The sequence below is a fragment of the Moschus berezovskii genome, chromosome 15 (assembly GCF_049115385.1).
Source record: "Moschus berezovskii isolate FMDL1 chromosome 15, NW_MosBer_1.0, whole genome shotgun sequence".
Classification (NCBI taxonomy): Eukaryota; Metazoa; Chordata; class Mammalia; order Artiodactyla; family Moschidae; genus Moschus; species Moschus berezovskii.
The window spans coordinates 62,024,584-62,038,916 of record NC_142474.1 but is presented as its reverse complement, the minus strand read 5'-3'; the positions used below and the strand labels follow the sequence as shown (position 1 = coordinate 62,038,916).

The 14,333-nt window shown below is 43.4% G+C and overlaps 1 protein-coding gene across 2 annotated transcripts in view; it reads right to left on the bottom strand.

Moving 5' to 3' along the window:
- Positions 1–615: 615 nt before the first annotated feature.
- The window catches only part of DNAJC1 (DnaJ heat shock protein family (Hsp40) member C1), a 197,015-nt gene continuing 183,297 nt past the window's right edge, over positions 616–14,333 (bottom strand). The window contains exons 10-13 of one of the 2 annotated variants that reach the window (XM_088844145.1): positions 4,339–4,387; positions 3,289–3,351; positions 2,650–3,080; positions 616–840 (exon numbers count right to left, since the gene is read on the bottom strand). In XM_088844145.1, the coding sequence (XP_088700271.1) occupies positions 772–840; positions 2,650–3,080; positions 3,289–3,351; positions 4,339–4,387 (612 nt within the window). In that variant the 3' untranslated portion in view covers positions 616–771. The remainder of the gene's footprint in view (positions 841–2,649; positions 3,081–3,288; positions 3,352–4,338; positions 4,388–14,333) is intronic. The other variant, XM_055428263.2, reaches the window with a different exon arrangement.

Here is a 14,333-nt window from a genome sequence, read left to right as displayed (position 1 = left end):
AGGCAGTTTGTACTTTAGCAAACTATTTCCAAGTCCTGACCAAATGACATATTTAAAAAGGAGTGTACAGCTGATGGTGACGGTTCATTCAAAATTAATGGCACAAAATAGTGACTTTTAAATTGGATATTGAAAAGTGGGACCCAAAGTCATCAGATCCTAACAACCTTGCATATGTGTTCTCTGGAAACTCTATAGTTGGGGATGTATTTCTACAAATCACAGTTTATTACCTATGTCCATGTGCATCTAGACTTAATTTTTTTTAGATACATATAACGTATCCATATATTATATAATTACATATATTAATTACATATTAATACACAGAGTTAAGATAATCCCACATTACTACTAGCTAGCTCAATACACCAACCAGGTTTTTTTCTTCCCAAAATACCAGCATCCTGCTACTCATCAACTGGTGTGATCTTTGGTCAAAGAAACATTATGTTTTAATTCTTACACTTTTGTTCACTCATGTTCCTTCATACATTTGCCTGACTGTTAGAAAAGCACTATTCTGTTTGTCCCCAGGAAATTAAGCTTTGCGGTGATGAGAGAGAAAATAATCTATAAAATACCCAAATCTGTTTTTTCTGTTAACACAGTATGTTTAAACAATGTAGCACAACGTTTATTTTAAATTTTTAATTTTTTTTCACTAAGGCACATGACGTATAGAAATACTGAGGTACAAAATGCAAATTTCTGCATAAGATTTTTAAAATAATCCTTTTGGAAAATGGAGGTAATCATCTTCCAGAGGATTCAGCTTCTAGCTTGTTTTTTCTTTTGAACCAGTTCAACCAGCAGCTTGTATCTAGCGATACAGTCTTCCTGGAGAGATAGAAAGAGGTGGTGGGGTGACAGTTAGAATCAGCATGTCCCTTGTGGGGTTAGCCTGCCATGCCCAGTGCTGACAAAGGGCTGTCCTGTTGGCCTGGACCTCCCGGGGAGCATGCCCTGCTCCCCAGGAGCGGCGGGTCTTCCAGCCCCTCAGGCTGCAGAACTGGCAGCTTAAGACCCAGCTGCCTGTCGCTGCCACTCCTTGGGGTGAGGACCCTGATGAAGCACGGAGCAGCCTCGCTGCTCCCTTGTATATCACAGGGTACTTTCCAGAACCATCTCTGTTTGTTCGGAAACACCCCAGAGGTACTGTAACCCTTCACTAACTTAAGGTCACGTGGGAGACCAGGTCACTGGTTTGTGGTCTGCTGCAGATGACTTTATCTGCTGCCTGGGACAAAAAATGAGTGTTCACTCTCTTCCTGGGGTTTTGGCTTTAGTAGTGTTCCAAGAGAAACATCTAATAACAAGTGCCTCTTCTGCATCCCCAAGGACCACCTGCCTAAAATATCAGCCTTTTTTTAACTATTCTGCCCCTGGCAGAGCCGAGTGCGAGATGTGGTGCTCAGCGGCCCAGCTCTCCACTGGAGGACATGGGGGCTCTGGGCTCTGAGCAGCAGGCCTGCTGGGGCGGTGCCGGGGGCCTGGCTCCTCTCTCAGGCCCCAGTCACCCAGTGGCTTGAGGGCCACGTCCAGGGAGTCACCCAGGGGCAGCGAGCCAGCAGGGATGGCTGAACCTCCCCTGGACTTGGTTCTGATGTCAGGCTTCAAGGGAAGGACCCCTTGGAGGACATTCCTCCCTGAAACAGGAAGGTTTCCAAACCCCCCAGGCAGTGAGTTTGAGCATCCCACCCCCAGGAATTCATGGTTACAGCTCCTTCATTTGAAGCCATTGTCAATTCATCCCACCTGTAAATGCCTGTGTACCCACAAATGCTGGAGGAATTCAAGGAAAATCATTTCTTCTGGCAAATCAGTTGGAGGGGCTAGGAAGGAGCTGTATTTCTTAAACAAATCAACTGCTAATGGTTTATTTTTCTCCTCAGGAATTCTCAACTTCATCATTTTAAAGGAGATAAACTAGACCTATACACATGGGGACATCTATGGCCACAAGCTAGATTTTCCAACACTGAATTTCAATTAAAAAAAAAAAGAATGTAAATGAACATGAGTGTGCCCACAGGCTACTGAGTGGTGGGCACAGAAGGCAGCAGAGATCGGCTCTTTTGATTTCTCAGTGTTCCTGGTGTCTCAGACAAAGTGTGTGGGTAAGAGGAAAGAAGCCCAGGAGACTGTGTGTGTCAGGCAGGGCCAGAGCTGAGAAGATCACATGGGAGTCGGCGGGGCCTGCCTCTGCACAGGGGCCGCCCGCCCCCTCTGAGCTGGTGCCTGGGAGCCCTCTGCGGTCGTGTTCAAGGAGCTGTAAACGGGGCGGGCAGCGCTGCAAGGGCAAGCTGGATCCTGGGCCTGGTGTCCGCCTGTCAGTCCCTCCCCTGGCCCAGCCCCCACTGGCAGAACGAAGGCTCCAGAAGGTTGGCAGCACTGTCATGGGGAACTTTATGTTCTGTGCATGGGGTTTTCGATGAGAATAACTGGTCAGTGTAATGGTGACACTTAGACTCTTGACCTCATTTGCGCTCAGCCTAGTGCACAGATTCACACCCTGTCAGAGGAAGCCTACCGGAAGGCAGCTGGCAGGGGAGGGACGGGCTGGATGGAAAGAGGATGGGAGGAGGCGGAGATGAGGGCCGGTCGGGCCGGGAGCCCCCAGAGGCCTGCCTTCCGGGCGTCACCCACCTTGCTCTTGGACGGGACACACTTGGCTATCTTGTCCCAGCGGTCAGAGGATCCCCTCGGGTATTGCTGTAACGCTAGCTCCAGAAGCTTCTGTTGGTTCTGAGTCCAGGGCTCCTCTGCGGCTCGCGCGCGCGTTCTCTGCTGGCTCTCCTCGTCACTGGACTCGTGCTGCTCTGACAGGTCGAAGTCCTTCTGCCTCTTCCCCCGGACCCGCTCCTCGGGCTCGGCGGCCCGGGCCGGCCTCCGCCTCCGCGGCCGGCTCTCCTCCGCGGCCTCTGCCCCCAACTCGGCCGCCTCCTCCTCCTCCTCCTCCTCCGTGGCCGACTGGGCCTCTTCCCGCTGGGTGATGATGCTGTCCGGCAAGGCTGCGGTGGTCCTGGGGGGCCTGGGGTTCTGAGCTGTGGATCTGAGTTCCGAGAGCCTGACCATCCCTGTGTGGAGGGACACACGGAGGAGAGGCAAGGTCGGTTCAGGGAGCAAGAGCCACGGTGGTGTGGCCGCCGCAGCAGACAGTGGTGGGCATTTTGCGTGTATTTTACTGAACGTTCCCAGTATTCTAGAAAGACAGCCATCACTACCCCAGTTGTTCTGGGGAGGGACGTCAGCCTCAGCAGCAGCAGAGCTGGGATCTGAACTCACTTCTGTCTGATTCCGGGCCGTGGTCCTTCCACCACTCTGAGGAACAGGGGCCTCCAGAGTCGGCTGTGATCAGAGGAAGTGCAGGGAGTAACCACCTACTCTCTAGGTTAGGAAGGATGTTCTTCAGGACCCAGGGTTGCTGCTAACTCCAGGAGTGTCAGCAGACTGAATGTGTCAGACCCTTCACTGGGCTCGCTGTCTGCCTTGGGCCCTGCCCCTGCGCCACCACCACCCACAGGTGTCACCTCAGAGACCCCTCCCAAATGTTCTCCTGCCCTCCTCACATACTCCTGACCCCTCCAACTCTCTAGAAAGACCCGTCCAACTCCCCGCTGCCTTTTCAAGAGCATGTTTCTGGAGACCGTCTTGGAGGGGAGCATCTTTCACGGAAAGCTCTTTGCCGGTTTCTGCCTTCACGCCAGATGGACAGCTGTCCTGGTGGGAAAGCAATCAGGAATGCCCTCCCCCCTGAGCCCTTAGCATCCACCCCCTTTCCTCCCCAGGGGGATGTTTCCAGATCTCAGGGTTTGCTGGTTGCTGGCTGGTTACATAGAGTACAGGGACCTGTATTTAAGTAGAGTTGGAAGGTTGAAGAGGCACTTCTTCCTGGTTTCAAGCAAACAGTATGGGGCTCTTACAAAATTCCATTTAGTCTTTGAGAAAATAGATTCTGAAAAACATAGATTCTTGGGGAAGCTGCTTGGTCTGTTCTCAAGGATGCTCTGTGTGTGCGGTGGCAACTGTGGTCAGTGTGGAAAAACAGTATAGACTGGCTTTCCCATGTGTCCCCTCCCCCTTGCTCCCCCCATACGAAAGAAGAACAAGGTTTCTACAGCTCCTCAAACTTATTTAAGTGCATCTTAGCACCACTGTGTGTGCAGGGCTGGATTGGCTGGTGGGTGCTTGTGAATGGACCCTTTTTAGAGAGATGACCAGTAGAGTCCATTGGGCACAACTATTAAACACCATCATTTTTAAAGCAGTTGTGAAAGGGGGGTTATTTTGAAGACATGGCTTGAGATTACTGGGATGGAGTGGGTGCTGACTCACCTGGGGAGCATGTAACTGAATCCTTCAGTTGCTTGGCTTTGGTTGTCACCTGTTTCAAAATATAAACGAGAAAAGCTGACTTTCCACATGTTTACTGTAGGTGAGGTGACCTATTTCATACAAGGTCTGTGTGAAGGAACAGAGTTTATTGAATCTTAGACCTGGATGGACCCTCAGTCATCAGTTCAGTCCATTCTTTCTAACCAAAAGAAAAATGAAGCCCAGAGAGATGAAAGGAGTTGCTCCAAAATATCAGTCTAATCAAGTGGCAGTCAGGAGAAGAACTCAACCCATTCAGTCCCCTTATACAAGGCTGCTTCTGAAGATGTACTAGTTTTCAAAATCCTTATACAAACACATCATGTTTTTTAGGTATAGTTTCCTGAAAGAGTATTTTTCTTCACTGGAGACTATTATACCAATAAGTATTATGAACAGTGGAGAGATTTACTCTTAAGCTAATATAAAAGTCTGTCTTTACATCCTAGAAAGAAACCCTGAGAGCACTAAGACTGATCCTGGAGGAAGGACCTCTTGGTGGAGGAGGGCAGTTTGACCCAAGAACCATGAGACATTTACATATATACACAAGTGATCCACAGAAAGAGTTATTCCCTTTCTTATAAATAAATGGTATGATATTGTATGTCTCACCTTACAGTTTGCTTTTTTAATTCTTTTTCAGAAGTTTTTTTTTTTAATTTAATGACGTCTTAGACGTTTATAGATAGATTTCCCTTTTTAAAACTGCTATAAAATTTACATAGAGTGGAATGTACAGACAATGTACATTTCAATGAATTGTGACCAAAACATGTAGCCAACATTCTAATCAAATTATAGAACATTCCTGTTACCCTAGAACGTTTTCCCTATGCCCCTGAGTCCATCTCAGCCCTACCATAAACAACCACTGCTCTGATTGCTGCTACATACATACTTTAAACAGGAGATCAAAATTAAACAAAATGGATAGTTATCTGCCTCAGTGCATTTATTAAGCTATCCTCTCTACATTTATTAACTTTATTGAGGTTACATTCCATTGTATATGTGGAATACATACTTTGTATTCTATTCCCCTTAATCCATGTAAATTCTTGAACCCATCACTTACAGTACCTAATACAATCTAAATGCTGTGTAAATAGTTGCCAGTGTGATGCAAATTCATGTTTTGCCTTTTGGAACTTTCTAGATTTTTACCCCAAAATATTTTCCATGCAAGGTTGGTTTAATCTGTAGGTGTGGTGCTGACCATACCACAGGCTTCCTTGTCTGCCATTAAGTCCCTTACTTAGAGATCTCTTAGCTCCTCAAACTAAACAAATCCCAACCTAAACTCATCAACTTCTCTGCTTTTCCTTCCTTTTCCTAACAGTATTATCATCCCAGTCACATAGGCTCAAAACTGAAGGGCCAATTTTTGGGACTTTTTTCTTCCTCTCTAGCCAGCTCCACCATTGAGAAGGCAATGGCAAGCTACTCCAGTACTCTTGCCTAGAAAATCCCATGGATGGAGGAGCCTGGTAGGCTGCAGTCCGTGGGGTCGCTAAGGGTCGGACACGACTGAGCGACTTCACTTTCACTTTTCACTTTCACACACTAGAGAAGGAAATGGCAACCCACTCTAGTGTTCTTGCCTGGAGAATCCCAGGGACGGGGGAGCCTGGTGGGCTTCCATCTATGGGGTCACACAGAGTTGGACACGACTGAAGTGACTTAGCAGCAGTAGCAGCAGCAGCCAGCTCCACATTCTTCACAATATTGATTCCATCTGTTCCCATCTCAGATCTCCACCACCTGTATTAGTCCTTCATTTTCTAACTAAATTAATGTAACAGGCTTCTAACTGGTCTAAACTTAATGTGTTAGCAGTTCTATGGAATAATATCCCTAAGGCAGAATTCTCATCAAGTACCTTTGATGACTTATCAGTGACCATACAACGAAGTGTTCAGTTCTTAACCTGACACACAGGGAAATCCACAATCTATTTTCTTTCCTGTATGCATCCCATTGAACAATTAATGCTCCCTTTTGTTGTTTAGTTGCTAAGTCACGTCTGACTATTTGTGACCCTATGGACGGTAGCCCGCCAGGCTCCTCTCTGTCCAAAGGATTTCCCAGTCAAGAAATCTGGAGTGGGAAGATCCTGCAGTGGAAAGATCTAGGGGATCTTCTCAACCAAGGAACTGAACCTGTGTCTCCTGTGTTGACAGGTGGATTTTTTTTTTTACCACTGAGTTATGTTAATGCTCCCCAGATGGTCACAAATTCCCCACCCTGTTAACAACACTGTAAAGGAATTATACTCCAATTAAAAAAAAAAAGAAATTCCCTACTCTGTAGTCTTAGCCATTGTAAACATTTGTCTGAAATGATTTTCTTTTCTTTATCAAAACTCTCCTTAAATATCTGTCCAGAGCCAAACCATCCTTCAAGGTACTTGCAGGTGTAAGCTGCTGCTTGAAGCTTCTCCCAATGTCCACCACCAGAACTACCAACTCCGGTGACAGTATCTCTCCTCTCTCAGTTCTACGGTATTTTTAAAGATTTTATGTATTTACATCATCATACAATAAAATTTTTTCTTCTTTTGTTGTATAGTTCTGTGAGTTTTAACACATTTATAGATTCATGTAACTATAGGATACACAACCCACATACAGGATATGGAATAACTTTTTTTTTTAACTCCTGCATCTTATTTTCTTATTTAACAAAATATTTTTGAGATTATTCTACAACAGTACATGAAGACTTTTTTTTTTTTTACAGCTTAACTGAGATATGATTTACAGACTATACAATTCATCCACTTAAAGTATATAATTCAGTGGGTTTTAGTATATTCAGATATGTGCAGCCATCATCATGACCAACTTTAGAACATTTTTATCACTTCAGAAAGAACCCCCTACCCATTAGCTGTCATTCTCCATCCTCCTCATCCCACCCCATGCCTCATCAAGCAGTAAGCAACTATGAATCCCTGTAGAGATTTTACAGATCTATGGATTCTGTAGATCTAATAGAGGATCTATGGATTTCTCTATTCTGGACTTCCATATGAGTGGAATCATATGTGCATTTTTGTGGCTGGCTTCTTTCACTTAAGGTCATGTTTTCCAGGTTCATCCAAGTTGTAGCATGTATCATTACTTCATTTCTTTTTATTGGGGAATAACATTCCATTGTGGAAACACCACATTTTGTTTATGTATTTATCAGTTGATAAACATTTATTTCCATCTTCTGGCTATTCTAAATAATGCTGCTGTAAACATTTGTGTATACATTTTTGTGTGGGCATATGTTTTCATTTATCTTTTTTCATTATGTGGGTGGATAGTATGTACCTAGGAGTGGAACTGCTGTGTCATGTGGTAACGCTTATGTTTAACTTTTTGAGGAACTGTCCTACTGTTTTTCAATATGGCTGCACAATTTCACATTCACATCAGCAGTATATGAGGCTTCTGATTTCTCTACATCCCTCCTAAAACTCATAATCCAATTTTGTTGTATCATTCCACATGTTCAGTTCAGTCGCTCAGTCGTGTCCGACTCTTTGCGGCCCCATGAATCGCAGCACACCAGGCCTCCCTGTCCATCACCAATTCCTGGAGTTCACCCAAACCCATGTCCAGTGAGTTGGTGATGCCATCCAGCCATCTCATCCTCTATCGTCACCTTCTCCTGCTGCCCCCAATTCCTCCCAGCATCAGGGTCTTTTCCAATGAGTCAACTCTTCAAATGAGGTGGCCAAAGTGTTGGGAGTTTCAGCTTTAGCATCAGTCCTTCCAATGAACACCCGGGACTGATCTCCTTTAGGATGGACTGATTGGACCGCCTTGCGGTCCAAGGGACTCTCAAGAGTCTTCTCTAACACCACAGTTCAAAAGCATCAATTCTTCAGCGCTCAACTTTCTTCACAGTCCAACTCTCACATCCGTACATGACCACGGGAAAAACCATAGCCTTGACTAGATGGACCTTTGTTGGCAAAGTAGTATCTCTGCTTTTTAATATGCTGTCTAGGATGGTCATAACTTTCCTTCCAAGGAGTAAGTGTCTTTTAATTTCATGGCTGCAATCACCATCTGCAGTGATTTTGGAGCCCCAAAAAATAAAGTCTGACACTGTTTCCACTGTTTCCCCATCTATTTCCCATGAAGTGATGGGACCAGATGCCATGATCTTAGTTTTCTGAATGTTGAGCTTTAAGCCAACTTTTTCACTCTCCTCTTTCACTTTCATCAAGAGGCTCTTTAGTTCCTCTTCACTTTCTGTCATAAGGGTGGTGTCATCTGCATATCTGAGGTTATTGATATTTCTCCCAGCAATCTTGATTCCAGCTTGTGCTTCTTCCAGCCCAGTGTTCCTCATGATGTACTCTGCATTTAAGTTAAATAAGCAGGATGACGATATACAACCTTGACGTACTCCTTTTCCTATTGGGAACCAGTCTGTTGTTCCATGTCCAGTTCTAACTGTTGCTTCCTGACCTGCATACAGATTTCTCAAGAGGCAGGTCAGGTGGTCTGGTATTTCCATCTCTTTCAGAATTTTCCACAGTTTATTGTGAACTACACGGGGGAGCCTGGTGGGCTTCCGTCTATGGGGTCACACAGAGTCGGACACGACTGAAGTGACTTAGCAGCAGCAGCACACAGTCAAAGGCTTTGGCATAGTCAATAAAGCAGAAATAGATGTTTTTCTGGAACTCTCTTGCTTTTTCGATGATCCAGCAGATGTTGGCAATTTGATCTCTGGTTCCTCTGCCTTTTCTAAAACCAGCTTTAACATCTGAAAGTTCACGGTTCACGTATTGCTGAAGCCTGGCTTGGAGAATTTTGAGTATGACTTTACTAGTGTGTGAGATGAGTGCAATTGTGTGGTAGTTTGAGCATTCTTTGGCATTGCCTTTCTTTGGGATTGGAATGAAAACTGACCTTTTCCAGTCCTGTGGCCACTGCTGAGTTTTCCAAATTTGCTGGCATATTGAGTGCAGCACTTTCACAGCAGCATCTTTCAGGATTTGAAATAGTTCAACTGGAATTCCATCACCTCCACTAGCTTTGTTCGTAGTGATGCTTTCTAAGGCCCACTTGACTTCACATTCCAGGATGTCTGGCTCCAGGTGAGTGATCACGCCATCGTAATTATCTGGTTCATGAAGCCCTTTTTTGTACAGTTCTCCTGTGTATTCTTGCCACCTCTTCTTAATATCTTCTGCTTCTGTTAGGTCCACACCATTTTTGTCCTTTATCGAGCCCATCTTTGCATGAAATGTTCCCTTGGTATCTAATTTTCTTGAAGAGATCTCTAGTCTTTCCCATTCTGTTGTTTTCCTCTCTTTCTTTGCATTGATTGCTGAAGAAGGCTTTCTCATCTCTCCTTGCTATTTTTTGGAACTCTGCATTCAGATGCTTATATCTTTCCTTTTCTCCTTTGCTTTTTGCTTCTCTTCTTTTCACAGCTATTTGTAAGGCCTCCCCAGACAATCATTTTGCTTTTTTGCATTTTTTTTCCATGGGGATGGTCTTGATCCCTGTTTCCTGTACAGTGTCATGAACCTCCGTCCATAGTTCATCAGGCACTCTATCTAGTCCCTTAAATCTAATTCTTACTTCCACTGTATAATCATAAGGGATTTGATTTAGGTCATACCTGAACAGTCTAGTGGTTTTCCCTACTTTCTTCAATTTAAGTCTGAATTTGGCAATAAGGAGTTCATGATCTGAGCCACAGTCAGCTCCTGGTCTTGTTTTTGATGACTGTATAGAGCTTCTCCATCTTTGGCTGCAAAGAATATAATCAGTCTGATTTCGGTGTTGATCATCTGGTGATGTCCATGTGTAGAGTCTTCTCTTGTGTTGTTAGAAGAGGGTGTTTGCTATGACCAGTGTGTTCTCTTGGCAAAACTCTATTAGCCTGCTTCATTCCGTGCTCCAAGGCCAAATTTGCCTGTTATTCCAGGTGTTTCTTGACTTCCTATTTTTGCATTCCAGTCCCCTATAATGAAAAGGACATCTTCTCTGGGTGTTAGTTCTAAAAGGTCTTGTAGGTCTTCATAGAACCGTTCAACTTCAGCTTCTTCAGCGTTACTAGTTGGGGCATAGGCTTGGATTACCGTGATATTGAATGGTTTGCTGTGGAAACTAACAGAGATCATTCCGTCGTTTTTGAGATTGCATCCAAGTACTTCATTTCGGATTATTCTGTTGACCATGATGGCTACTCCATTTCTTCTAAGGGATTCCGGCCCACGGGAGTAGATATAATGGTCATCTGAGTTAAATTCACCCGTTCCAGTCCGTTTTAGTTCACTGATTCCTAGAATGTCGACGTTCCCTCTTAGTGGGTGTAAAGTGGTATCTTGTGGTTTTGATTTTTATCTCCCAAATGATGAGAGATACTGAACACTTTTTTTTCATGTTTATTGGCTATTTGTATATTTTCTTTGGAGAAATGTCTGTTCAGATCCTTTTTTCCTTTTTTATTTGGGTAAGGGTTTTTTTTTTTTTTAATGTGCTATGTGGCATGTGGTATCCTCGTTCCCGAACTAGGGACTGGAACCCACACACCATCAGTGGGAGCTCAGGAGTCTTAACCACTGGACCGCCAGGGAAACCCCAGATTTGTCTTTATTATTGAGTTGTAAGGGTTGGTTCTTTCTATATTCTGGATATAAGTCCTTTATCAAATAAAGGATTTGCAGGTATTTTCTCCCATTGTGTAGGTTGTCTTTTCAGGTTCTTAGTGGTGAAGCATAAAAGTTTTTTATTTTTTTTAATTTTTATTTTTATTGGAGGCTAATTATTTTACAATATTATATTGGTTGGTTTTGCCATACATTGACATGAATCCGCCCCGGGTGTACATCAGTTCCCCCTCCTGAACCCCCCTCCCACCTCCCTCCTCCCCTTATCCTCCCTCTGGGTCATCCCTGCATACCAGCCCCGAGCATCCTATAACATGCATCGACCCTGAACTGGCGATTCGTTTCACATATGATAATATACATGTTTCAATGCCATTCTCTCAAACCATCCCACCCTCACCCTCTCCCACAGAGTCCCAAAGACTGTTCTATACATCTGTGTCTCTTTTGCTGTCTTGTATACAGGGTTATCATTTGCATCTTTCTAAATTCCATATATATGTGTTAGTATATTGTATTGGTGTTTTTCTTTCTGGCTTACTTCACTCTGTATAATAGGCTCTGGTTTCATCCACCTCATTAGAACTGGTTCAAATGCATTCTTTTTAACGGCTGAGTAATACTCCATTGTGTATATGAACCAAAGCTTTCTTATCCATTCATCTGCAGATGGACATCTAGGTTGCTTCCATGTCCTGGCTATTATAAACAGTGCTGCAATGAACATTGGAGTACATGTGTCTCTTTCAATTCTGGTTTCCTCGGTGTGTATGCCCAGGAGTGCGATTGATGGATCATATAGCAGTTCTATTTCCAGTTTTTTGAGGAATCTCCACACTGTTCTCCACAGTGGCTGTACTAGCTTGCATTCCCACCAACAGTGTAAGAGGGTTCCCTTCTCTCCACACCCTCTCCAGCATTTATTGCATGTAGACTTTTGGATAGCAGCCATTCTGACTGGTGTGAAATGGTATCTCATTGTGGTTTTGATTTGCATTTCTGTGATTATGAGGGATGTTGAGCATTTTTTCATGTGTTTGTTAGCCATCTGTATGTCTTCTTTGGAGAAATGTCTGTTTAGTTCTTTGGCCCATTTTTTGATTGGGTCATTTATTTTTCTGGAATTGAGCTGCAGGAGCTGCTTGTATATTTTGGAGATTAATCCTTTGTCAGTTGCTTCATTTGCTATTATTTTCTCCCATTCTGAAGGCTGTCTTTTCACCTTGCTTATAGTTTCCTTTGCTGTGCAGAAGCTTTTGATTTTAATTAGGTCCCATTTGCTTATTTTTTCTTTTATTTCCAATATTCCGGGAGGTGGGTCTTGGAGGATCCTGCTGTGATTTATGTCAGAGAGTGTTTTGCCTACATTCTCCTCTAGGAGTTTTATAGTTTCTGGTCTTACATTTAGCTCTCTAATCCATTTTGAGTTTATTTTGGTGTATGGTGTTAGAAGTGTTCTAGTTTCATTCTTTTACAAGTGGCAGACCAGTTTTCCTAGCACCACTTGTTAAAGAGACTGTCTTTTCTCCATTTTATATTCTTGCCTCCTTTGTCAAAGATAAGGTGTCCATAGGTGTATGGATTTATCTCTGGGCTTTCTATTTTGTTCCATTGATCTATATTTCTGTCTTTATGCCAGTACCATACTGTCTTGATGACGGTGGCTTTGTAGTAGAGCCTGAAGTCCGGCAGGTTAATTCCCCTAGTTCCATTTTTCTTCCTCAAGATTTCTTAATTTCATTTTCAGATTGTTCATAAAGTATTTTTGTGCGTTTATGTTTCCTACAATCTTGATGAATTTTATTAGTTCCATTGGTTTTTTAGTTAATTACTTAGCATTTTGTATGTATAAAATCACGTTATCAGCAAACAAGGGCAGTTTACTTCTTCTTTTTTAGTCTGCTTTCCTCACCTAACTGTTCTGGCTAGAACCTCATAAATGTTGAATAAAGTGGTGAGGGCAGACATCCTTGTCTTATCCTTGATCTTAGTAGGAAAACATCCTCTCTTTCACCAGTAAGCATGCTTTTAACTTAGGTTTTTAGTAGATCTTCTTTATTGGGTTGAGGCACTTCCCTCTTATTCCTAATTTGTTGTTTTATCATGCAGGAGTGTTGGATTTTGTAAGATGCTCTACTAAGATAATCTTATTTTTTATTCTATTAATATGATGAAAGTAAAATGAAAGTGTTAGTTGCTCAATTGTATCTGACTCTTTGCAACCCCACAGACTGAGGCCTACCAGGCTCTTCTTTCCATCGAATTTTCCAGGCAAGAATACTGGAATGGGTTGCCATTCCCTTCTCCAGGATATCTTCCCAACCTAGGGATTGAATTGCAGGCAGATTCTTTACCATCTGAGCCACCAGGGATGATATGATTTTATGATGAGTTAGCCTTTGACTGTGTGGATCATAACAAACTGGAGAATTCATAAGGAGATGGGAATACCAGACCACCTTACCTGCTTCCTGAGAAATCTGTATGCAGGTCAAGAAGCAATAGTTAGAACTGGACATGAAACAACAGACTGGTTCCAAATCGGGAAAGGAGTACGCAACAAGGCTGTATATTGTCACCCAGCTTATTTAACGTATATGCAGAGTACATTATGTGAAACACCGGGCTGGATGAAGCACAAGCTGGAATCAAGACTGCTGGGAGAAATATCAATAACCTCAGATATGCAGATGATACCATGCTTATGGCAGAAAGTGAAGAGGAACTGAAGAGCCTCTTAATGAAAGTAAAAGAGGAGAGTGAAAAAGCTGGGTTAAAACTCAGCATTCAAAGAAATATGATCATGACATCCAGTCCCATCATTTCATGGCAAATAGACAGGGAGACTTTATGGCAGGCAGTGAGAGACTTTATTTTCTTGGGCTCCAAAATCACTGCAGATGGTGACTACAGCCATGAAATTAAAAGACCTTGGAAGAAAAATTATGACAAACTTAGACAGCATATTAAAAAGCAGAGACGTTACTTTGCTGACAAAGGCCCATCTAGTCAAAGCTATGGTTTTTCCAGTAGTCATGTATGGATGTGAGAGTTGAACTATAAAGAAAGCTAAGCGTCGAAGAACTGATGCTTTTGAACTGTGGTGTTAGAGAAGACTCTTGGAGAGTCCCTTGGGCAGCAAGCAGATCAAACTAGTCAATCCTAAAAGAAATCAGTCCTGAATATTCATTGGAAGGGCTGATGCTGAAACTCCAATATTTTGGCCATCTGATGCAAAGAACTGACTCATTGGAAAAGACCCTGATGCTGGGAAGGATTGACGGCAGGAGGAGAAGGGGACAATAGAGGATGAGATGTTGGATGG